Here is a 24,190-nt window from a genome sequence, read left to right as displayed (position 1 = left end):
TTGAAAGAATTCCCGGAGTCTCATTCGTCTGATGAACTCCTCTGTGCCTGCTGCCAGAACCAACGGGTCCATTTTGGTGGTGGGGCAGAAGTTGAGACCCCTACTCAGGACTTCAATCTCTTCCGGTCGAAGGGTGTAGTCCGATAAGTTGACAATAGACTTCCCCGCATTGATAATGTTGTCCACTGTGGTTCCAGGGTCGGCTTTGCTATTACTGGTACATTCCCTATGGACAAGCCCTATGCATACACCGGATCTGCTCAGATGAGGAGGAACGTGACGGACACCTGGAAGTACTCAAGGATGCCCTCAAGAACGGGGTACAATGCTCAAGTCATTGGCCGCCTGTTCTGACGTGCCACAGCAAGGAACCGTAATGACCTCCTCAGGAGACAGACACGTGCTGCGACTGACAGGGTACCCTTCATTGTTCAGTACTTCCCAGGGGCTGGAAAATTACGCCATGTTCTTTGTGACCTGCAACACATCATCAAGGAGGATGAGCACCTCACCAAGACCTTCCCCACAACTCCATTACTTGCCTTTAAACAACCAGCAAACCTCAAAAGATCATTGTTCGTAGCAAACTGCCCTGCTCTCAAGACAACTCCATACAACCCTGTCACAGTGGACGCTGCAAGACATGTCAGATTGTGGACATAGATACCACTATTACGCGTGGGAACACCTCCCACCTTGTACATGGCAGGTACACATGTGACTCAGACAATGGTGTCTATCTTATACGTTGCAGGCAAGGATGCCCGGGGGGCATGGTACATTGGGGAAACCGAGCAAAGGCGAAGACAACGGATGAATGGGCACCGCACAACAATCAACAGACAGGAGGGTTCCCTCCCAGTTGGGGCACTCTTCAGTGGTCCAGAACATTCAGCCTCGGACCTTCGGGTGACCATCCTCCAAGGTGGACTTCAGGACAGGCAGCAGAGGAAAGTGGCCGAGCAGAGGCTGATAGCCAAGTTTGGTACCCATAGGGAGGGCCTCAACCGGGACCTTGGGTTCATGTCACATTACAGGTGATCACCATTGCACTACATACATACACACAGATATTCCCACACACACACACGGACACAGGTACACACAGACGTGCACACAGACACTCTGCACATACACCCCCTCACAGACTTAAGACACTCTGCACATACACCCCCTCACAGACTTAAGACACTCTACACACACACACCCCCTCACAGACTTAAGACACTCTACACACACACACACACACACCCTCACAGACTTAAGACACTCTACACACACACCCCCTCACAGACTTAAGACACTCTACACACACACCCCCTCACAGACTTAAGACACCACACACACACACACACACACACACACACACACACACAAAGACCCACATGCGCACATATTTTGTCGTGTGAATTTGTACTTGCAGAGTTACATTGCACTTTGCTCAAAAACTCCATACATTCATGTAGAACTCTGAGCTCAAAAACTGCATGAATCTCGGTTATCTCACTTTTTAGATTAGAATCAATCTAAACATCAGGTCATAGACAGGGAACACAGGCGGCTAACACCTTCAACATATTGTCTAGCTATCACCATTGTTAACAGCTAACCCGAGAATGCAACTTTAAAAAAAAAGTTTTGTGATTTACACATGAAAGTAGTGAAACTATCACTGTATTCTAACAGATGAAAGGCTTAACAATCAATTTTTCAATGTGTAATTTCAGTTACATCACACTGCATATTTTTGCTTTAAATTCTGTGTTACGATCGAGCCCTCCACTATCACCTGATGCAGGAGCGTCGCTCCGAAAGCCTGTGTCCTTCCAATTAAACCTGTTGGACTATAACCTGGTGTTGAGAGATTTTTAACTTTATAATTTTAAATGCTTTTTAAATTTTCGGTAACTGAGAACATTTCTCTGACACCTAAATTTACCCATTATAAATCTTATATGGACTTTAAACACGGGGGGGGGGGGGGGGGGGGGGGGGGCGGGGAGAAGGAACATGGGGCAATGCAAGATTTCTACAATATATCTCGATCAGCTGCTGAGATGATCAGAAATAAATGATTAGATCAGGAGATAAAATCTTTAATACATTCATTTCTTACCTGCTAGCAGTCCAAGACTGGTTGAAGATAGATGTGTCACTGAATGAGTTACACAAGATAAGAGAATGAACTCTGGGTGATTTGTGTGCATATTCTGCAAACTTCTGTGCCAAAAATCCTCCCAAGGAAGCGCCAAAAATATGAACCTGCACAAATCAAATTTGGCTGATGGTAGATTATTAATAACTTGCAGCTTTTCTACAATTTACCTTTTTAGGGGCATTCTGTTTTATCTAACTTTATCAAAAGCTACAGCAAGTCTCGTAAGATATCAAAAACTACAGCAAGTCTCGTAAGTTCATTCAACTTATCAGTAATTATTTTTACTCAGCTTTTCATTTAACTCCATACACCTGTGTTATTTTCCTTGTGATAGTGATTTCCACATTTGGGACAAGATCATCCTCCTAAATTTAATATTAGGTTATTTGTCAATATCTGATATGTTTGGCTTCAGATATTGGGGCTCTCTACCACCACACTTTCTGGACATTTTGCCTATCAAATATTTACGTCACCTGCATTCTTGTAGTACCTTGCCTCAATGTTTTGTTGCTAGGTGGTGTCAGAGGGTAAGGTATCCATATTGCTGTGGATCAGATCTCTGCTTTTTTCTAGAAAAAGACACCTCAATCCATTTAATTCTCCCTGATGATCATTCCTGTTTAGTTTTTAAACTGAAATAGAAATGGCTGGAGAAATTCAACATGTCTGGCAGCATCTGCAGCGAGAAAGCAAAGTTAACACAGAGTCTGATGAATCTCAAATCAGACTCAATTCCAGATACAAAAGCTTTGCTTTCTCCCTTTAGATGCTGCCAGAGCAGCTGTCTCTCCACCAATTTACGCTTTAGTTATAGATCCACAACATCTGCAGTTCTTGGTTCTATTTTCCAGTTTATGTCATGTCTGGACATTTTGTGGACCCTCAGTTTGGTACCATCCTTATAAACCCTCTTTCCATCTTTTGCAATGCCTCTAGATCTTACATCATAAATCTGAACTGCGCTAAATACACATAGCCTAGTTAAATTACATGTTTACACTGAAATTCTCCACTCTTCAATTCTGTCATTCAAGAAATAAACTGCAGAACTTGGCCTATGTGTTTTTTAAATTGGTCTCATTATTATTTTAAATGATTTGTTAATCTCATTTCTACATCACTCTGCTCCTCCATCTCAGATGCTCCTCCAGGACCATTCGAAACAAAGGTATGCATGAATAGTAGGACCCTGGGAACCCAGAGTGCATAGAACATTGCAGCGTAGTACAGGCCCTTCGGCGCTCCATGTTTCATCAATTTGTAAAACCAATCTGAAACCCATCTAACCTACATTATTCCATTATCATCCATATATTTACCCAATGACCATTCAAATGCCCTTTAAGTTGGCTAGTCTACTCTTGTTGCAGGCAGGATGTGCCATGCCTTTACGACTCTGAGCAAAGAACCAACCTCTGACATCTGCCCTGTATCTATCACCCCTCAGTTTAAAGCTATGCACCCTCGTGTTAGCCATCACCATTCGAGGAAAAAAGGCTCTCACTGTCCACCCTATCTAAAGCTCAAATCATCTTGTATGTCTCTATTAAGTCGCTTCTCAACCTCTTCTCTCTAATGAAAACAGCCTCAAATCCCTCAGCTTTTCTTCATAAGATCTTCCCTCCATACCAGGCAAAATCCTGGTAAATTACCTCTGCATCCTTTCCAAAGCTTCCACATCCTTCCTATAATGCGGCATCCAGAACTGTATGCAATGCTCCAAGTGCGGCCGAACCAGAATTTTGCAACATGACCTCATGGAACAAAATTCAATCCTTCTACCTATAAAAGCTAACACACCAGTACTCTGTATTCCTGTTGCTCCTTCCAAAGTGAATCACCTCACACTTTTCCACATTGAACTCCATTGCAGCTTATCTATGTCCCTTTGCAGCTTATCTATGTCCCTCTGTGACCTGCAACATCCTTTCACACTGTCCACAATGCCACCAACTCAGTGTCATCCACAAATTTTCTAACCCAACCTTCTGCACCCCCATCCAGGTCATTTATAAAAATGACAAAAGCAAGCAGTGGACCCAAAACAGATCCTTGCGGTACCCTACTGGTAAGTGATCTCTAGGATGAACATTTCCCATCAACAATCATCCTCTGTCCTCTTTCAGCTAGCCAATTTCTGATCCAAACAACTAAATCACCTGCAATCCCATGCCTTCGTATTTTCTGCAATAGCCTGCCACGGGGAAACTTATCAAATGCTTTGCAATGCACACTGGTCCCTTAATGTTTTTAGACAGGTGGATAAATTGGCTAAGAAAGCACATGGGACATATTCCTTTATTAGCCAGGGTGGTGAATTTAACAGCAGGGTAGTTATGTGAAAACTCAAAAATTGGTTAGGCCAATACAGTGTGCAGCTCTGGAATCCATATTAAAAGAGAGATATAATTGCACCGAAACGGAGCACAGGAAATATACCATGATGTTGCCTACACTGGATTTTTATAGATACGCAGAGAGATTGGATCGACTGGAGTTATTTTCCTTAGAGCGGGGAGATTGAGAGTGAACTTGACTGTGATGCACCAAATTATGAGGGGCGTAGATAGGGTAGACAGGAAAAGGCTCTTCTCCTTGATGGATGGATTAATGACCAGCGGCACAGATTTAAGGGACAGTGGTTTAGAAGACACGTGAGGAAAAGCCTTTCCATCCAGAGGGTGGCGAAAATGTGGAACCCAGTGCCTGCACAAGAACAGTACAAGCAGAAACTCATAGCATTTAAGTATTTAGATGTGCACTTGCACATAAGGCTGAGTCAAGTTCTAGAAAATAGGATTAAAATAATTGGGTGGTTGGTTTGACCTGCACAGATGTGGTATGCCTTTTTTGTACTGTACATCTCTATGACCTCCTTATTCTTCCTATAAAGAAGCATCACTTCACATTTTACAAATAAAATCCAATTCTCAAGTGAATATGTACCTTACTCGCATTTTAGACAATAGGTGCAGGAGTAGGCCATTCTGCCCTTCGAGCCTGCAACATTTACTACTTTGTACTAACTCCAAATCCAAATTTGATCCACCAGCAATTTTGGAATTTGTATATCTGATTCTAGAGTTAAATCACTAATGTATCTCATGTCCAATGAAGTTAATACAACTCCACTTGTACTGACCTTATCCAGCTGTAGATGATCTAAAAGCTTCCTGAATCCATCACAAAATTCAAGGAGATCCCAGTATACAGGATACTGTAGCTATGAAAGAATTAAAACAATAAAATGGGAGTTATGAAGTTCAAAGAAATGTGCAAAAGCTATAGAATTTACAACAGAAATGAAAACCATTTGGCTCAATTTTCCCATAGAGTACTGAAGCTAGCTCCTCAACAGCATTCTATCGATATTTTGACAAATTAAGAAAACTTCAATACGTATATTTAGAATATGTTTTTGTTAAAAAACAGTTTAACAAAGATAACTGTTATAATCACATGTCCGGACTTAGCAGTAACCTTCCAGAAGTTTCTGTAGACGTCAAGGTCAGCCAGACAGATATTTCCAAGAAGGGAGGGCGCGAGAGGGGGGGGGGGGGGGGCGAGAACGGGGGGGGGGGGGGGGGGGGGGGGGAGAGCGCAAGAACGGGGGGGGGGGCAGAGCGCAAGAACGGGGGGGGGGGCAGAGCGCAAGAACGGGGGAGGGGGCAGAGCGCAAGAACGGGGGGGGGGGGGGGAGAGCGCGAGAACGGGGGGGGGGGGGAGAGCGCGAGAACGGGGGGGGGGGAAGAACGGGGGGGAGAGAGCGCGAGAACGGGGGGGGGAGAGAGCGCGAGAACGGGGGGGAGGGGGGAAGAGCGCAAGAACGGGGGGGGGGGGAGAGAGCGCGAGAACGGGGGGGGGAGAGAGCGCGAGAACGGGGGGGAGGGGGGAAGAGCGCAAGAACGGGGGGGGGGGGGGAGAGCGGGGGGGGGAGAGAGCGCGAGAACGGGGGGAGAGCGCGAGAACGGGGGGGGAGAGCGCGAGAACGGGGGGGGAGAGCGCGAGAACAGGGGGGGAGAGCGCGAGAACAGGGGGGGGGGGGGGAGAGCGGGGGGGGGGGGAGAGAGCGCGAGAACGGGGGGGAGAGCGCGAGAACGGGGGGGGGGGGGGGAGAGCGGGGGGGGGGAGAGAGCGCGAGAACGGGGGGGAGAGCGCGAGAACGGGGGGGAGGGGGGGAGAGCGCGAGAACGGGGGGGGGAGAACGGGGGTGGGAGAGAGCGCGAGATCGGGGGGGGGGGGAGAGAGCGCGAGAACGGGGGGGGGGGGAGAACGGGGGTGGGAGAGAGCGCGAGAACGGGGGGGGAGAGCGCGAGAACGGGGGGGGGGGAGAGCGCGAGAACGGGGGGGGGGGGAGCGCGCGAGAACGGGGGGGGGGAGCGTGAGAACGGGGGGGGGGAGCGTGAGAACGGGGGGGGAGGGCGGAGAACGGGGGGGGGGGGGAGGGCGGAGAACGGGGGGGGGGGGAGGGAAGAGCGCGAGAACGGGGGGGGGAGGGAAGAGCGCGAGAACGGGGGAGGGAGGGAAGAGCGCGAGAACGGGGGAGGGGGGAAGAGCGCGAGAACGGGGGGGGGGGGGAAGAGCGCGAGAACGGGGGGGGGGGGAAGAGCGCGAGAACGGGGGGGGGGGGAAGAGCGCGAGAACGGGGGGGGGGGAAGAGCGCGAGAACGGGGGGGGGGGAAGAGCGCGAGAACGGGGGGGGGGGAAGAGCGCGAGAACACGGGGGGGGGGAAGAGCGCGAGAACGGGGGGGGGGGAAGAGCGCGAGAACGGGGGGGGGGGGGAAGAGCGCGAGAACGGGGGAGGGAGGGAAGAGCGCGAGAACGGGGGAGGGGGGAAGAGCGCGAGAACGGGGGGGGGGGGGAAGAGCGCGAGAACGGGGGGGGGGGGGAAGAGCGCGAGAACGGGGGGGGGGGGAAGAGCGCGAGAACGGGGGGGGGGGAAGAGCGCGAGAACGGGGGGGGGGGAAGAGCGCGAGAACACGGGGGGGGGGAAGAGCGCGAGAACGGGGGGGGGGGAAGAGCGCGAGAACGGGGGGGGGGGGGAAGAGCGCGAGAACGGGGGGGGGGGGGGAAGAGCGCGAGAACACGGGGGGGGGGGGAAGAGCGCGAGAACGGGGGGGGGGAAGAGCGCGAGAACGGGGGGGGGGGGGAAGAGCGCGAGAACACGGGGGGGGGGGGAAGAGCGCGAGAACGGGGGGGGGGGTTGAGCGCGAGAACGGGGGGGGGTAGAGCGCGAGATCGGGGGGGAGCGCGAGAACGGGGGGGAGCGCGAGAACGGGGGGGGAGCGCGAGAACGGGGGGGGGAGCGCGAGAACGGGGGGGGGAGAGCGCGAGAATGGGGGGGGGGGAGAGCGCGAGAATGGGGGGGGGGAGAGCGCGAGAATGGGGGGGGGGGAGAGCGCGAGAACGGGGGGGGGGGGGAGAGCGCGAGAACGGGGGGGGAGAGCGCGAGAACGGGGGGGGGAGAGCGCGAGAACGGGGGGGGGAGGAGAGCGCGAGAACGGGGGGGGAGGAGAGCGCGAGAACGGGGGGGGAGGAGAGCGCGAGAACGGGGGGGGAGGAGAGCGCGAGAACGGGGGGGGAGGAGAGCGCGAGAACGGGGGGGGAGGAGAGCGCGAGAACGGGGGGGGAGGAGAGCGCGAGAACGGGGGGGGAGGAGAGCGCGAGAACGGGGGGGGAGGAGAGCGCGAGAACGGGGGGGGAGGAGAGCGCGAGAACGGGGGGGGAGGAGAGCGCGAGAACGGGGGGGGAGGAGAGCGCGAGAACGGGGGGGGAGGAGAGCGCGAGAACGGGGGGGGGGTGAGAGCGCGAGAACGGGGGGGGGGTGAGAGCGCGAGAACGGGGGGGGGGGTGAGAGCGCGAGAACGGGGGGGGAGGAGAGCGCAAGATCGGGGGGGGGGAGGAGAGCGCAAGATCGGGGGGGGAGAGCGCGAGATCGGGGGGGGGAGAGAGCGCAAGAACGGCGGGGGGGGGGGAGCGCGAGAACGGGGGGGGGGGAGCGCGAGAACGGGGGGGGGAGCACGAGAACGTGGGGGGAGCGCGCGATCGGGGGGGGGGGGGGAGAGCGCGCGATCGGGGGGGGGGAGAGCGCGAGAATGGGGGGGGGGGAGGGGGAGAGCGCGAGAACGGGGGGGGGGGAGGGGGGGAGAGCGCGAGAACGGGGGGGGCGAGCGCAAGATCGGCGGGGGAGAGCGAGTGCGAGAACGGGGGGGGGGGGAGAGCGCGAGAACGGCGGGGGGGGAGAGCGCGAGAACGGGGGGGGGGGAGAGCGTGAGAATGGGGGGGGGGGAGAGCGTGAGAACGGGGGGGGAGAGCGTGAGAACGGGGGGGGGGGGAAGAGAGCGCGAGAACGGGGGGGGGGGAGAGAGCGCGGGGGGGGAGAGAGCGCGAGAACGGGGCGGAGAGCGCGAGAACGGGGGGGAGGGGGGGAGGAGAGCGCGAGAACGGGGGGGGGGAGGGGGGAGAACGGGGGTGGGAGAGAGCGCGAGATCGGGGGGGGGGGGGGGAGAGAGCGCGAGAACGGGGGGGGGGAGAACGGGGGTGGGAGAGAGCGCGAGATCGGGGGGGGGGGAGAGCGCGCGAGAACGGGGGGGGAGAGCGCGAGAACGGGGGGGGGGGGAGAGCGCGAGAACGGGGGGGGGGGGAGAGCGCGAGAACGGGGGGGGGAGAGCGCGAGAACGGGGGGGGAGAGAGCGCGAGAACGGGGGGGGGAGAGCGCGAGATCGGGGTGGGAGCGCGAGAACGGGGGGGGAGCGCGAGAACGGGGGGGGGGGAGAGCGCGAGAACGGGGGGGGGAGAGCGCGAGAACGGGGGGGGGAGAGCGCGAGAACGGGGGGGGGGAGAGCGCGAGAACGGGGGGGGGGAGAGCGCGAGAACGGGGGGGGGGAGAGCGCGAGAACGGGGGGGGGGGAGAGCGCGAGAACGGGGGGGGAGGAGAGCGCAAGATCGGGGGGGGGGGGAGAGCGCGAGATCGGGGGGGGGGAGAGTGCGCGAGAACGGCGGGGGGGGGGGGAAGAGCGTGAGAACGGGGGGGGGGCGCGAGAACGGGGGGGGGGGGAGCACGAGAACGGGGGGGGGGAGCACGAGAACGGGGGGGGGGAGCGCGCGATCGGGGGGGGGGAGAGCGCGCGATCAGGGGGGGGGAGAGCGCGCGATCAGGGGGGGGGAGAGCGCGAGAATGGGTGGGGGAGGGGGAGAGCGCGAGAACGGGGGGGGGGGAGGGGGGAGAGCGCGAGAACGGGGGGGGGCGAGCGCAAGATCGGGGGGGGAGAGCGAGCGCGAGAACGGGGGGGGGGGGAGAGCGCGAGAACGGCGGGGGGGAGAGCGCGAGAACGGGGGGGGGGAGAGCGCGAGAACGGGGGGTGGGGGAGCGTGAGAACGGGGGGGGGGGAGCGCGAGAACGGGGGGGGAGAGCGCGAGAACGGGGGGGGAGAGCGCGAGATCGGGGGGGGAGAGCGCGAGATCGGGGGGGGAGAGCGCGAGATCGGGGGGGGAGAGCGCGAGATCGGGGGGGGAGAGCGCGAGATCGGGGGGGGAGAGCGCGAGATCGGGGGGGAGAGCGCGAGAACGGGGGGGGGGAGAAGAGCGCGAGAACAGGGGGGGGGGAGAAGAGCGCGAGAACAGGGGGGGGGGGAGAAGAGCGCGAGAACGGGGGGGGGGAAGAGCGCGAGAACGGGGGGGGGGGGGAGAGCGCGAGAACGGGGGGGGGAGAGCGCGAGAACGGGGGGGGGGGGGAGAGCGCGAGAACGGGGGGGGGGGGAGAGCGCGAGAACGGGGGGGGGAGAGCGCGAGAACGGGGGGGGGGAGAGCGCGAGAACGGGGGGGGGGAGAGCGCGAGAACGGGGGGGGGGGGGGAGAGCTCGAGAACGGGGGGGGGAGAGCGCGAGAACGGGGGGGGGAGAGCGCGAGAACGGGGGGGGGAGAGCGCGAGAACGGGGGGGGGGGAGAGCGCGAGAACGGGGGGGGGGGAGAGCGCAAGATCGGGGGGGGGGGAGAGCGCGAGATCGGGGGGGGGGGAGAGCGCGAGATCGGGGGGGGGGGGGAGAGCGCGAGAACGGCGGGGGGGGGGAGAGCGTGAGAACGGCGGGGGGGGGGAGAGCGTGAGAACGGGGGGGGGGGGAGCGCGAGAACGGGGGGGGAGCACGAGAACGGGGGGGGGAGCGCGCGATCGGGGGGGGGGGGGGGAGAGCGCGCGATCGGGGGGGGGAGGGGGGAGAGCGCGAGAACGGCGGGGGGAGGGGGAGAGCGCGAGAACGGGGGGGGGAGGGGGGAGAGCGCGAGAACGGGGGGGGCGAGCGCAAGTTCGGGGGGGGAGAGCGAGCGCGAGAACGGGGGGGGGGGAGAGCGCGAGAACGGGGGGGGGGGGGAGAGCGCGAGAACGGGGGGGGGGGGGAAGAGCGTGAGAACGGGGGGGGGGGAAGAGCGTGAGAACGGGGGGGGGGAGCGTGAGATCGGGGGGGGGAGAGCGCGCGATCGGGGGGGGGGGAGAGCGCGCGATCGGGGGGGGGAGAGCGCGCGATCGGGGGGGGGGAGAGCGCGCGATCGGGGGGGGGGGGAGAGCGCGCGAACGGGGGGGGGGAGAGCGCGAGAACGGGGGGGGGGGAGAGCGCGAGAACGGGGGGGGGGAGAGCGCGAGAACGGGGGGGGGGGAGAGCGCGAGAACGGGGGGGGGGGGAGAGCGCGAGAACGGGGGGGGGGGGGGGAGGGGGGGCGAGCGCGCGATCGGGGGGGGGAGGGGGGGGAGAGCGCGAGAACGGGGGGGGGAGGGAGGGGGGGAGAGCGCGAGAACGGGGGGGGGGAGGGGGGGAGAGCGCGAGAACGGGGGGGGGGGGGAGAGCGCAAGATCGGGGGGGAGAGCGAGCGCGAGAACGGGGGGGGGAGAGCGCGAGAACGGCGGGGGGGGGGGGAGCGTGAGAACGGGGGGGGGGGGGGGAGCGCGAGAACGAGGGGGGGAGGAGCGAGAGAACGGGGGGGGGAGCGCGAGAACGGGGGGGGGGGGGAGCGCGAGATCAGGGGTGGAGAGCGCGCGATTGGGGGGGGGTGGGGGGGATAGCGCGCGATCGGGGGGGGGAGAGCGCGAGAACGGGGGGGGAGCGAGCGCGAGATCGGGGGGGGAGAGAGCGCGAGATCGGGGGGGGAGGGGGGGCGAGCGCGAGATCGGGGGGGGAGAGCGAGAGATCGGGGGGGAGAGAGCGAGAGATCGGGGGGGAGAGAGCGAGAGATCGGGGGGGAGAGAGCGCGAGAACGGGGGGGAGCGAGCGCGAGAACGGGGGGGGAGCGAGCGCGAGAACGGGGGGGGAGCGAGCGCGAGAACGGGGGGGGAGCGAGCGCGAGAACGGGGGGGGAGCGAGCGCGAGAACGGGGGGGGAGCGAGCGCGAGAACGGGGGGGGAGCGAGCGCGAGAACGGGGGGGGAGCGAGTGCGAGATCGGGGGGGGAGCGAGCGCGAGAACGGGGGGGGAGCGAGCGCGAGATCGGGGGGGGAGCGAGCGCGAGATCGGGGGGGAGAGCGCGAGAATGGGGGGGGGGGAGCGCGAGAACGGGGGGGAGCGCGCGATCGGGGGGGGGAGAGCGCGCGATCGGGGGGGGGGAGAGCGCGAGAACGGGGGGGGGAGAGAGCGCGAGAACGGGGGGGGGAGAGAGCGCGAGAACGGGGGTGGAGGGGAGAGAGCGCGAGAACGGGGGGGGGGGGGGGGGGAGGGGGGGAGAGCGCGAGAACGGGGGGGGGAGAGCGCGAGAACGGGGGGGGCGAGCGCGAGAACGGGGGGGGCGAGCGCGAGATCGGGGGGGGAGGAGAGAGCGCGAGATCGGGGGGGGAGAGCGCGAGATCGGGGGGGGAGAGCGCGAGATCGGGGGGGGAGAGCGCGAGATCGGGGGGGGAGAGCGCGAGATCGGGGGGGGAGAGCGCGAGATCGGGGGGGGAGAGCGCGAGATCGGGGGGGGAGAGCGCGAGATCGGGGGGGGAGAGCGCGAGATCGGGGGGGGAGAGCGCGAGATCGGGGGGGAGAGCGCGAGATCGGGGGGGGAGAGCGCGAGATCGGGGGGGGAGAGCGCGAGATCGGGGGGGGAGAGCGCGAGATCGGGGGGGGAGAGCGCGAGATCGGGGGGGGAGAGCGCGAGATCGGGGGGGGAGAGCGCGAGATCGGGGGGGGAGAGCGCGAGATCGGGGGGGGGAGAGCGCGAGATCGGGGGGGGGAGAGCGCGAGATCGGGGGGGAGAGCGCGAGATCGGGGGGGGAGAGCGCGAGATCGGGGGGGGAGAGCGCGAGATCGGGGGGGGAGAGCGCGAGATCGGGGGGGGAGAGCGCGAGATCGGGGGGGGAGAGCGCGAGATCGGGGGGGGAGAGCGCGAGATCGGGGGGGGGGAGAGCGCGAGATCGGGGGGGGGGGAGAGCGCGAGATCGGGGGGGGGGGGGGAGAGCGCGAGATCGGGGGGGGGAGAGCGCGAGATCGGGGGGGGGAGAGCGCGAGATCGGGGGGGGGGGGAGAGCGCGAGATCGGGGGGGGGGGGGGGAGAGCGCGAGAACAGGGGGGGGGGGGGAGAGCGCGAGAACAGGGGGGGGAGAGAGCGAGAACGGGGGGGGGGGAGAGAGCGCGAGAACGGGGGGGGGGGGGAGAGAGCGCGAGAACAGGGGGGGGAGAGAGCGCGAGAACGGGGGGGGGGGGGGGGGGAGAGAGCGCGAGAACAGGGGGGGGAGAGAGCGCGAGAACGGGGGGGGGAGAGCGAGAGAACGGGAGGGGAGAGCGCGAGAACGGGAGGGGGGGAGAGCGCGAGAACGGGGGGGGGGAGAGCGCGAGAACGGGGGGGGGGGAGAGCGCGAGAACGGGGGGGGGGGGAGCGCGAGATGGGGGGGGGGAGCGCGAGATCGGGGGGGAGCGCGAGAACGGGGGGGGGAGCGTGAGAACAGGGGGGGGGAGCGCGAGAACGGGGGGGGGGGAGCGCGAGAACGGGGGGGGGGGAGCGCGAGAACGGGGGGGGGGAAGCGCGAGAACGGGGGGGGGGGAAGCGCGAGAACGGGGGGGGGAGCGCGAGAACGGGGGGGAGCGCGAGAACGGGGGGGGGAGCGCGAGAACGGGGGGGGGGAAGAGCGCGAGAACGGGGCGGGGAGGGGGGGGCGAGCGCGAGAACGGGGGGGGAGCGAGCGCAAGATCGGGGGGGGAGAGCGCGAGATCGGGGGGGGAGAGCGCGAGAACGGGGGGGGAGCGAGCGCGAGATCGGGGGGGAGAGCGCGAGATCGGGGGGGGAGAGAGCGCGAGATCGGGGGGGGAGAGAGCGCGAGATCGGGGGGGGGAGGGGGGGCGAGCGCAAGATCGGGGGGGAGAGCGAGAGATCGGGGGGGAGAGAGCGAGAGATCGGGGGGGAGAGAGCGCGAGAACGGGGGGGAGCGAGCGCGAGAACGGGGGGGAGCGAGCGCGAGAACGGGGGGGGAGCGCGAGAACGGGGGGGGGGAGCGCGAGAACGGGGGGGGGGAGCGCGAGAACGGGGGGGGGGAGCGCGAGAACGGGGGGGGGGAGCGCGAGAACGGGGGGGGGGAGCGCGAGAACGGGGGGGGGGAGCGCGAGAACGGGGGGGGGGGAGCGCGAGAACGGGGGGGGGGGAGCGCGAGAACGGGGGGGGGGGAGCGCGAGAACGGGGGGGGGGAGCGCGAGAACGGGGGGGGGGAGCGCGAGAACGGGGGGGGGGGAGCGCGAGAACGGGGGGGGGGAGCGCGAGAACGGGGGGGGGGGAGCGCGAGAACGGGGGGGGGGGAGCGCGAGAACGGGGGGGGGGAACGCGAGAACGGGGGGGGGGGGGGAGCGCGAGAACGGGGGGGGGGGGAAGAGCGCGAGAGAGAGAGACACAGACAAAAAATAAGAGATACACAGACAGAAGGGGAGAGGAACACAGTCACAGACAAAGACAAAGACACACACAGTCACAGAGAGAGAACAAGAGAGAAAAACAGACAGATAGAAAGAGAAACCAAAATAATAGTTGATGCTGCTTAAACAAAAATCTAAAAATTGTTTGCAAAGTCTAATTGGTCTGGCAGCATCTGTGAACAGAAATCAGAGTTTACTCTGATTAGATTTACTCTGAGCATTCCTCACAGATGCTGCCAGATTGCTGAGCTTTTCCAGCAACTTCTATTTTTATTTCAGAAAGAGAGGGACACACATATTGGTTGGGCGGGTTGGACGGCAGGTGGGGAGTCGGGCTGGGCCAGAGAGGAGCCAGGGGACTTGTTGACTGAAGAAACGAGGGGAAATATATTAAAATCCATTGTGTGGAGGTTTGTGAAAGGCAGGGAGCTATGGAAACATCAAACTAAGAGGGTCTTTGTTAGGATCATTAGCATCTTTTCTTCACCAGAAAGAGGTGACTTTGAAGGTAACACAATGCTGCAGAGACAGACTAAGGAATAAGAAGATCATGCAATTACTGAAGCAGGAGTTGGTTGCTGTGAAAAGTAAACTGCAACAGCACTAAAACAGCAAAGTCCCATGAGTTGGGTAATTGTGCCCTGAAGAGGAAGCATGCCTTGGAGTCAACAGGGGCGAACCAAGACTGATGGCATGTGGCAGCAGTCTAGATACTAACTGTCTAACGTAGGTACACCAGAAAAAAATTTGGGATGCTTAGATAGATAGTTTATCATACTACTGAGGAATTACCACATTTAGCTATTTAATACTAAAAAATCTGCAAGAGTGGGAAAAGCCTTCTGAACACACACTGGAATTTTTCTGATTCATTCATGGGATGAGGATGTCAACTACCCAGACAGCATTTAAGAGTCAACCACGATGATGTGGGTCTGGAGTCATAAGTAGGCCAGATCAGGTAGTATGACAGTTTCCTTCCCTAAAGGACATTAGTGAACCTGATGGGCTTTTCAAACAATCAACAATGGCTTCATGGTTCTCATTAGACTTTTAATTCTAGATTCCTCTTTGAATTCAAATTCCACCATATGCTACAGTAGGATTCAAACCCAACAAATCTAGCAATAAAACGAGGCTGTTGTCCCAACTCTGGATGCTCTTAAGTTCACAGAACTTACAGGTGCCACTGTACCCATAGCCCCTGTTCTTCCACATGCAAGTGTTCTTGGATTTGGAAGCTCGCATGTAAGGAGCCATGGTGAACTTCTGCAGTGCATCCTGTAGATGGCATGCACTGCTGCTACTGAGCTTTGGTGAAGGAGAGGGTGAATGTTTGAGGATGTGGTGTCAATTTAGCAAGTTGCTTTGTCTCAGACAGTGTCAAGCTTATTTTGTTATTGGAGCTGCATTCATTCAGGTAATTGAGGAGTATTCTATCACACATGCCTAATCAATAGTGGACAGCCTTTTGGGAGCCAACAGGCGAGCTGACATACATGACTTTAATTCAATGTGTCTATATTTTTCAGGTAAATGCCTTTGCTGAAATGAAAATGCATATAAATTACCATATACATCAACACATACAATGTAAAACACTATAGCAAAAAATCAATTTAATTTTTAAATTTAATTATTAATTTTGCTATTATAATATAATGAAGCCAAGAAGCCTTATTTGCAATTAAATGGTCATTTGGAAAAAAGTAATTTCGAAAATTTTGCTTCATAGAATAATACAGCAAAGAAAGCTATACTTACAGAGATAACTCTGTAGCCCCATCCAGTTAAGGCCAAAATTTGATGAAAAAAAACATCTGCTGTTCCACTTACTGGGGGGAGGAATATTATTGGGCATCTTATGTTTCTGGGTCCAGCATCATATAGCGACCAGACTTTACTGTCATCATCATCCACTATTATCTGTAGTATGGAATAAATTTGAGTTAGACAAAATCGGAATTAGATAGACTCCAAGTGACTGAAAACTGTTCTTTCTTCTGAATATCACATTGAGGGATCCTTGCAAAATCATAAAGATATATGCTTGTGATAGAATCTTGGTTGAGGAATGTCAGATCTAGCTGCAATGAATCCACACCTGATGGAGGATATCTAACACAGATTAACAGATGTAATGATGGATGAGTGTTAAACCCAAGATCACAAATCTCCAAGCTATAGTCTGTTGAATGGGAGAGAAACAATGGTACTATAAAGAGGGAGTGTAAAAAGATTAAATGATCAGTGTTTAGCCCATAAAATGGATAACAAAATATCAGGATGAACATAAGAAACACGACGTGGATAAGCCTACCAGGCCTGCCCCACTACCCAATATAATCTGTGTTGACCTGCCTCAGATCTACTTTCCCATACGGTCCCCAAATCCCTGGATTGCAAGCAACGAACAAATCTGATCTCATCCTCAATATATTCAACACTAGGACATTCATAACCCTCTAGGGTAAAGAATTCCAAACATCCACAATCCTTTGAGTGAATAAATTTCCCATTTTACCCTTAACACTGAGTCATAGTCATACAGCTCGAAAACAAAACTTTTGTTCATCTTTTCCACAGTTCCTAGCACATGCATGCATTCAAACACTCTCCCTGACATTTGTGCATGTATGGTCACTCTTTGACTTGCACTTGCTTTGAGTCGCTCTCCCTGACAAGCATATTTTGTCACATTCACGCTCACTTTCCTTAGCGCACCAATGCACTCTAGCGTTCTCCATAGTATATTTTCACACATTCCCAGGCATTCCCACTCCACTTGTCACTCCTACCCATTATAATTTTAGAACCAAATTCTGTAATGGCTGTCATACATATTTATTTGTACTGTACTATCAATTTATCCAACTTGTTATGAATGTTAGTGGCTAAGTTGTCCCTTATGATTTTTCTTTCCTTTGACCTTTCATTATTTTGTTTCTGTGCATATCCATAGAGTGACAGAAATGGGTGTCATGAAATTTTGAGTTAAGTAGAATCATACAGCACAGAAATAGGCCCTTGGGCCCAACCCATCCATGCCAGCCTAATGGAACTAAATGGAAATTAGCTCCATTTCCCTGTATTTGGCCCATATCCTTCTAAACCTTTCCTATCCAAATACCCATTCAATAACATTACAATACAGTGATACTGCAGATAAATGACTACTGTCCATCAGGAGCAGCTACATCCAACATCTTCCTGGGGAGTGTCAGAATTTTAATTTCAAGACAATGAAAGAACCGCAGTAAACTGCTAAGTAAGGATGGTGTTAGTCTCTGAGGAAACCAGTCGATGATGATGTTGTTCCTTTGCGCCTGCTGCCCATGTCCTTCTGAATGGTAGAAGTCACCAGTTAACTGCAGAGAATTCTGGTCACTGCATCAAAGGAAGAATGCGAGAGGATATAGGATTTATAACTATGCTGTCGGGAATGGAGAATTTTAGCTATGAGGAAAAGTCAAGGATTGGATTTATTCTTTTAGAGCAGAAATAGCAATGGGACAATTGACCTGAGTTGAATGAAATTATGAAGGACCTGAATAAACTGATCAGGACCTATTTCCCTTTGTAAAGAAGTCAATAACTGGAAGGTTTAAATTCAAAGCAACCAGTAAAAGGATTAGAGAGGTGGTAGGGGTCTGGAGATCATTTTCTGAAAGGGTGATAGAGGCAGAACCTCATGGTATCTATAAAAACTCAGTAAGACACTTGCAATCCACAGCACTGTGCAACAAGAGGTGGAAGACTTAGACTTAAAATTAAGTTTTTTTCAATATCACAAAATCGGCTAAATTACCTCCTTTCGTGCCAAAATTTATTCTTTTTTAAAGCTGCTTAACTTTTCTGAAGTCACTAACTTAAGAGGAGCTTAAGTTAGTGACTTCAGTCACTTAAGTCACAAACAATGAGGAGCTGGAAATGCAAATATTACAAAAAGAGCAAATTGAATCAATGTATTGAAGAAAACAAGCAGGAAACTTTGGAAACACTGGCTAAGTAGAATCTGTGGAGAGAAGAGAGTGTTTAAACTCTGTAATAGATTCTTCACAAGACCAGTAAAAAGACTATATTTGAAACATTAACGCCAATTAACTGTTAATTAACTACCATACAAACAGATGCCGCCAACCTTTATCCACTTGATTTCAGTTACACAAGGTTTTAAAAAGTCTCTTAGCTTGAATAGGTCAGGAAGTGAAATATGCTGTTTAATGTCAATCAAGACAAAGCAGGCTGAGGAAGATAAAAATAAACTTAAAAATTGGGATAAGCGGGGGTGGGGGGGGGGGGAGGACCCAAGGAGCTCTTGTGGGCAGTTCATTGCAACTGTAAGCATTGAACTGAAGCAGGTAAGAAAGTAAGTGGGGCTACTGGTTATCTAACAGGAAGCAAACGGCGGGGATAAATGAGTGCTTTTCTGGCTGGCAATTAGCAACCTGTGGTGTGCCTCAGGGATCAGTGAAGGGGCCGCAATAATTCACAATTTATATAGATAATTTGTGTCAAATGTTGCATGTCAAAGTTTGCAGACGACACTAAGATGAGTGGCAGAGCAAAGTGTGCAGATGAATGTGAAACTTTGCAGAGGAACATAGTGGACAAAAGGTATGGTAGATAGAGTACAATGTTAATAAATGTGAAGTCATCCACTTTGGTAGGGGTAACAGTGAAAAGGACTATTATTTGAATGGTAAAAAGTTGCAGCATGCTACTATGCAAAAGGACTGGGTCTGCAGGTACAAGTAGTTACAAGGCAAATGGAATTTTGTCCTTCATTGTTAAAGGGTTTGAGTTTAAAAGCAGGGAGGTTATATTGCAGCTGTACAGGGTGCTGGTGAGGCCACACCTGGAGTTGTGCGCGCAGTTTTGGTCTCCTTACTTGGGAAAGGATGTACTGGCACTGGACGGGATGCAGAGCAGGATCACGAGGTTGACTCCAGAGTTGGGGAAGTTGGCTTATGAGGAGAGACCGAATAGACCGGGATTATATTCATTGGAATTCAGGAGAAGGAGGAGGCAATCTTACAGAAACACACAAAATTATGAAGGGAATAGACAAGATAGAAGTAGAGAGGACTTTCCACTGGCAGGTGAAGCTAGGACAAGAGGGCTTAGCCTCAAGATTAGAGGGAGCAGTTTGAGGACTGAATTGAGAAGGAACTTCTTCACCCAGAGGGTTGTAAATCTATCGAATTCCTTGCCCAGATGAAGTAGCTGATGCTACTTCAGTAAACCTTTTATAGGTAAGATAGGTTTCTTTTGAATTAATTAAGGGATATGGTGAGAGCGTGGGCAAGTGGAGCTGAGTCCACAAAAAAGATCAGCCATGATCTTCTTGAATGGCGGAGCAGGCTCAAAGAGCCAGATGGCCTATTCTTGCTCCTAGTTCTTACGTTCTTAAAAGATTCAATCACAGGCATGTGATTGAATCCCAGCAAACTAGAAAGTCCACAAAAGATATGGGTTGCCCACATACGGAGTACACAGAGTCAATCCTGGCACAGGCACCTCACATCTGAAGGGCTGGGTACAATCCTGGGCACTTACCCACACCTGGACCAACAGGCAAACCATAACCTAAGTACTGGATATAATGTACATATTCCACCACCTGAAGCACAGCAATTCTGCATGCTAGAAAGGGGAGAAGTGGACACCTGCTTTCATCAGCCTGGACCAGAAGAAGGAGGATATTGCACATATACATGTGGGACAGTGTCCAAAATGGGCTTTGGGGAGGGAATCCACACTACTCTACACCTACATCATTAGCACAGTCTTAATTAACAGGTGGGAATCAGAAAACTTCCCGTTCAGATGTGGAGTCAGTGGGGCTGACCATTCTCTCCTGCCTTGTTTGTGTGTTGCATACAGCTTTTTGCTGAGTCCATCAGGAAGGACTGGACCAGAGAGGGCTGTCTATTCCAGCCAGTAGAGGCTTGCAGGTCAAAGTTTCCACATACATGGATGACATCACCATTTTCTGCTTGGATCAACAGTCAGGGCACATATTCACGAGCATCTGCAAATTAACTCAGGAGCAGAGATAAATCAAGGCCACAGAGTGGCCACATCCTTTTGGAACGGAGCTAGCCAATCCTTTATTCCCTTCACTATCAGGAAAGATTACTTGAAGATGCTGGGAACTTGGTTTGGAGGGGCTGAGTCTTGGGCAAAATCTTGGGAGAAGTGCATTGCCAAGGTGAGGCAGACAAATTTTAGAAGCACCACTCCATCTGCATTGCAAGTAAATACCTGGTCATCAGGTGTGAGGCACACACTGTTATTCTACATTCCCTGAACCTGTGCCATTGAAGTCACATGAGCCATCTTCCACTTTATCTGGAGGTCTAAGGTGGACTATGTCCACAGGGACATGTACACAACACTGGATGCCATTGCCACCCTTATCTTATGGCTACCTGTGTCATTGCTTCAGGCTGTGCATATACTAAGTGTCACTGCATACTGAGATTCTACCTGCCCCTGGTATTGTAAAAGATGGACTGGTCTCGTTTCCATAGAACACTCCAAGTTTCCACCTTTCCTTCATTGAAAAAAATTGTGTCTGCGAAACCTTGTGGGAAAAGGAGAAGATGGATCCTGTCAGATTCTTCCCCGAGCAGAATGTCCAAGTCATTTGACGGAATGCCTCATCACCAGAACTTTCAAACAACTTTCAAAACCAACACTTGGTTGGTGGTGAGAAGGATGTTACCTGTGAGGTCCTTTTTGTATACCTGGACTCTTAGTGTCACCCCACGCTGCCTTTGAGGGTAAAGATTGTTACACATCTTCTGAAATGTGCCTTTGCAAAGGAAGTCTGGAAAAAGATGCAGTCATTTTGTTGAGGTTCATCCCAAGCATCTCCGTGTCACAGGTCTCTGTGCTATATGGTCTGTTCCCAGGATACACACACAGACAAAAGTCAACTGTGCCTGGAGGACCATCAACTTGTCTTTGGTCTGCCTGAAACTTGTTGCTCTTCTAGAGTTGACCTTGCTCAAGTCAACTTGCGCACTGACACATTCCAAGGTCCAGGACTACGTGCTGAGGGAAGCACTAAAGCTGGCGGTAACTGCTACTAAGGCAGTGAGGAAAGACCACCATTTAATGTCCTTCTGCCAAAGTTAAATGGGTGTCTATTCAGTTATTGGTGCCTCAAATATATGTAATTATGGTCTTGTACAAATTAGAAATGGCTATTAAAAGTAACCTTGCCCCCTCCCCCACTATGTCTTTTGCATATAAACTGACAGAGTTTTCCATCAGTTCTGAGGAAGAGTCAATCTACCTGAAATGTTAAGTCTAATTCTCTTGACAGATAATGCCAAGCTTTTCCAGCAATTTCTGGTTTATGTAAGAAATGCCTGTGCTTTGTTTGCTGGATAGAGTCAAACTTCAATGTTTGTTTGTTTGTATGCTCCTGTCCAAAACCAAACTGTTTAAGTAACTGTATGTATATAAAGATATTTTTAGTATTAAAGTATACTTTTCAAATTAAAAAAAATCCCACATTTAGAGCACAGGGTACAACCTGAACAAGGGTATTTGACAAACTTGGTACCAATTTATCAGATTACATGTAAAACAAGCACAGAAAATAATAACTTAATTAAATAATATTAAAGAAACTGGCACAGAATGAAGAAGGCTCATTTGTTTGGAATTTAACAGTCACCTTCAAAAGGAAAAGAAATGAAACACTTGCCTTTTTCAGTGGGACTGTACTCCGGAACCAGTTATAATCAGGGGAGACTTTAATCGCACCCATAGTGACCAGAACATCTACTGCAGCAAAAAGTCTGTAAAGCACAAAATAAGTTATTGTGTCTTTAAAATCATAAATTATAAAAATATTTTAGAGATGGACAGCAAACCAGCCAGGTGAATTACAGTTTATAGTTTTATATACCAGTGACTGTAAAAGGAGAAATGTCAGAACGTATGCAAAAACTGAAAGATGCAAGGATCCCTAAAGATAGTACAGTAACAGAAGATAGTATATCCAGCATAGAGAGTCATACAGCATGGGAACAGATCCTTCAGTCCAAGCAATCCATGCTGAACATAATCCCAAACTAAACAATTCGCACCTGTCTGCTCCTGGCCCATATCCCTTCAAACCTTTCCTGTTCATGAACTTACCCAAAATGTCCTTTAAACACTTTAAGCGTGCCCACATCCACCTCTTCCTCGGGAAGTTCATTCCACATCCTCTGTGCAAAATATTCCAAGTCTTTTTTAAAATCCTTCTCTTTTCACCTTAAAAACATGCCCCTTCATCTTGAAATCCCCCATCATAGGGAAAATACATCTACCATTAACTCCACCAAAACCCAAAGATTTTATAAATTTCTATAAAGGTCACTTCACAACCTCCTGTGCTCCAGCAAAAAAAAAACCATCCTAATCTTTTATTACTCAAACCTTTCATACCAGGCAACATCCTGATAAATCTCTTCTGAATCCTCTCCAGCTGAATAATATCCTTCCAACAACTAGGTGACCAGAGCTAGACACAGTACTCCAGAACAGGCCTCACCAATGTCCTGTACAATCTCAACATGACTTAAGATTAATAGTGAAATAAATAAAACAAAATGCTAAATAGATATCAGTCCATTCAGAGAATCCCCACAGTGTGAAAACAGGCCAATCAACCAATCGAGTCGACATCAACCCTCCAAAGAGCAGCCCATCCCCCATAACCCTGCATTTCCCATGGCCAATCCACCTAACCTGCACAGCTTTGGACTGTGGGATGAAACCAGAGCACCTGGAGGAAATCCAGGCAGACACTGGGAAAACGGGCAAACTCCACAAAGGCAGTTGCCCAAGGCTGCAATTGAACGTGGGTCACTGGTGCTGTGAGGCAGCAGTGCTAACCACTGAGCCATCATGCCACCATGCTAGAGATCAAACAATAATAGAAATTGCTGGAGATACTCAGCAGGTCTGGCAGCATCTGCAGACAGAAAATAGAGTTAACAGTGAGTTCAGGTACCTTTCTTCGGAACTGATTAATAGTCACTTGGACAATTGAGTTACTGAGGAAACCAGCAGAGATTTATTAAAGGCAAATAACATGCAACTTACTCACGTGTTTTGCTAAACTTAATTAAGACAATAAACTTTATTGTGGTATGCATGGACTTCCACAAAAAAGGCTTGTTAACAAAGCTGCAACATTTAGAACAAAACAGTGCTGACAAAGTAGTGGTGAACAATGTTGTTCACAAGGATTATGCATACAAGAGTCAGTACTGATACTCTACTCTTCGTGATATATACAGGTTGTTCTTCTATAATGTGATAGTTGTGTTCTTCTATAACCTCATGCTATAGAACATCGTGCTATGGAAAACTGTCATAGAAAATCATGCTGTGGAAGATCGATAATAGAAAGAAAATCACGACACCCATTCAACAAAAAGTTTGCCTAATCCAAACAACATCCTCAATTTCTCAATCATGTTATAGTCAATTCGTGCTGACAAAATGCATGTTATAGTAGAATAACCTGTACTTAGATTTGGAAACACAAGTTCAAAACATGCAGATGACAAAACTCAGATATATTGAGAACTATGAGGGGAATACCAACTGACATCAAGAGGACACTGGTTGATGAAACAGGAAGACACATGGCAGAGTATAGAAGCAAATAAGCTATCATAAATGACAGGAAACTGTTCTGGTATTACAGCAGTGCAGTGTCCAATTCGAGGCACCACACTTTAGGAAAGTCATCAAGACTTTAGGAAGAATGCAGAAAGAAATTCCAAGGAACGTTTTCAGGATGAGAGATTAAAAGTCATGGCAACTGCTGAAGCGGGATTTTGGTCTGAGGGGGCAGAGGGAGATTTGACATAAGTGTTCAATATCATAAGAAGCCTGAACAATTCACATAAAGAGAAACTAATCTTGCTGGCAGAAAGGTTAAATAAACAAAAAGAGGACAAAGGTTTAAGTTAATTTACAAAAAGAAAAGCAATCACGTGACAAAAACTTATTTATGCAACAAGGGGTAATGATCTAGAATGCTTTCGGTTTTGGTGTGGAGGCATATTAAATTGTGGCTTTCAGAAAAGAATTGTATCAAAAGATAAAACTGACTGGGTATGAGTAAAACTAGATCCAATTCCTTAGCAAA

At 53.5% G+C, this 24,190-nt stretch overlaps 1 protein-coding gene across 1 annotated transcript in view; it reads right to left on the bottom strand.

Moving 5' to 3' along the window:
* The window catches only part of spg21 (SPG21 abhydrolase domain containing, maspardin), a 136,164-nt gene extending 114,325 nt beyond the window's left edge, over positions 1–21,839 (bottom strand). Inside the window, exons 1-4 of the mRNA XM_043677697.2 lie at positions 21,746–21,839; positions 15,787–15,948; positions 5,304–5,384; positions 2,117–2,262 (exon numbers count right to left, since the gene is read on the bottom strand). Coding sequence (XP_043533632.2) covers positions 2,117–2,262; positions 5,304–5,384; positions 15,787–15,948; positions 21,746–21,808 — 452 coding nt within the window. The 5' untranslated portion in view covers positions 21,809–21,839. The remainder of the gene's footprint in view (positions 1–2,116; positions 2,263–5,303; positions 5,385–15,786; positions 15,949–21,745) is intronic.
* Positions 21,840–24,190: the final 2,351 nt, after the last annotated feature.

Source organism: Chiloscyllium plagiosum, unplaced genomic scaffold (assembly GCF_037043375.1).
Source record: "Chiloscyllium plagiosum isolate Xiang-an unplaced genomic scaffold, Cpla_swu_hap1 HiC_scaffold_39, whole genome shotgun sequence".
NCBI classification, from domain to species: Eukaryota; Metazoa; Chordata; class Chondrichthyes; order Orectolobiformes; family Hemiscylliidae; genus Chiloscyllium; species Chiloscyllium plagiosum.
The sequence above is the reverse complement of the archived record's forward strand: the minus strand, read 5'-3'. Positions and strand labels throughout refer to the sequence as shown.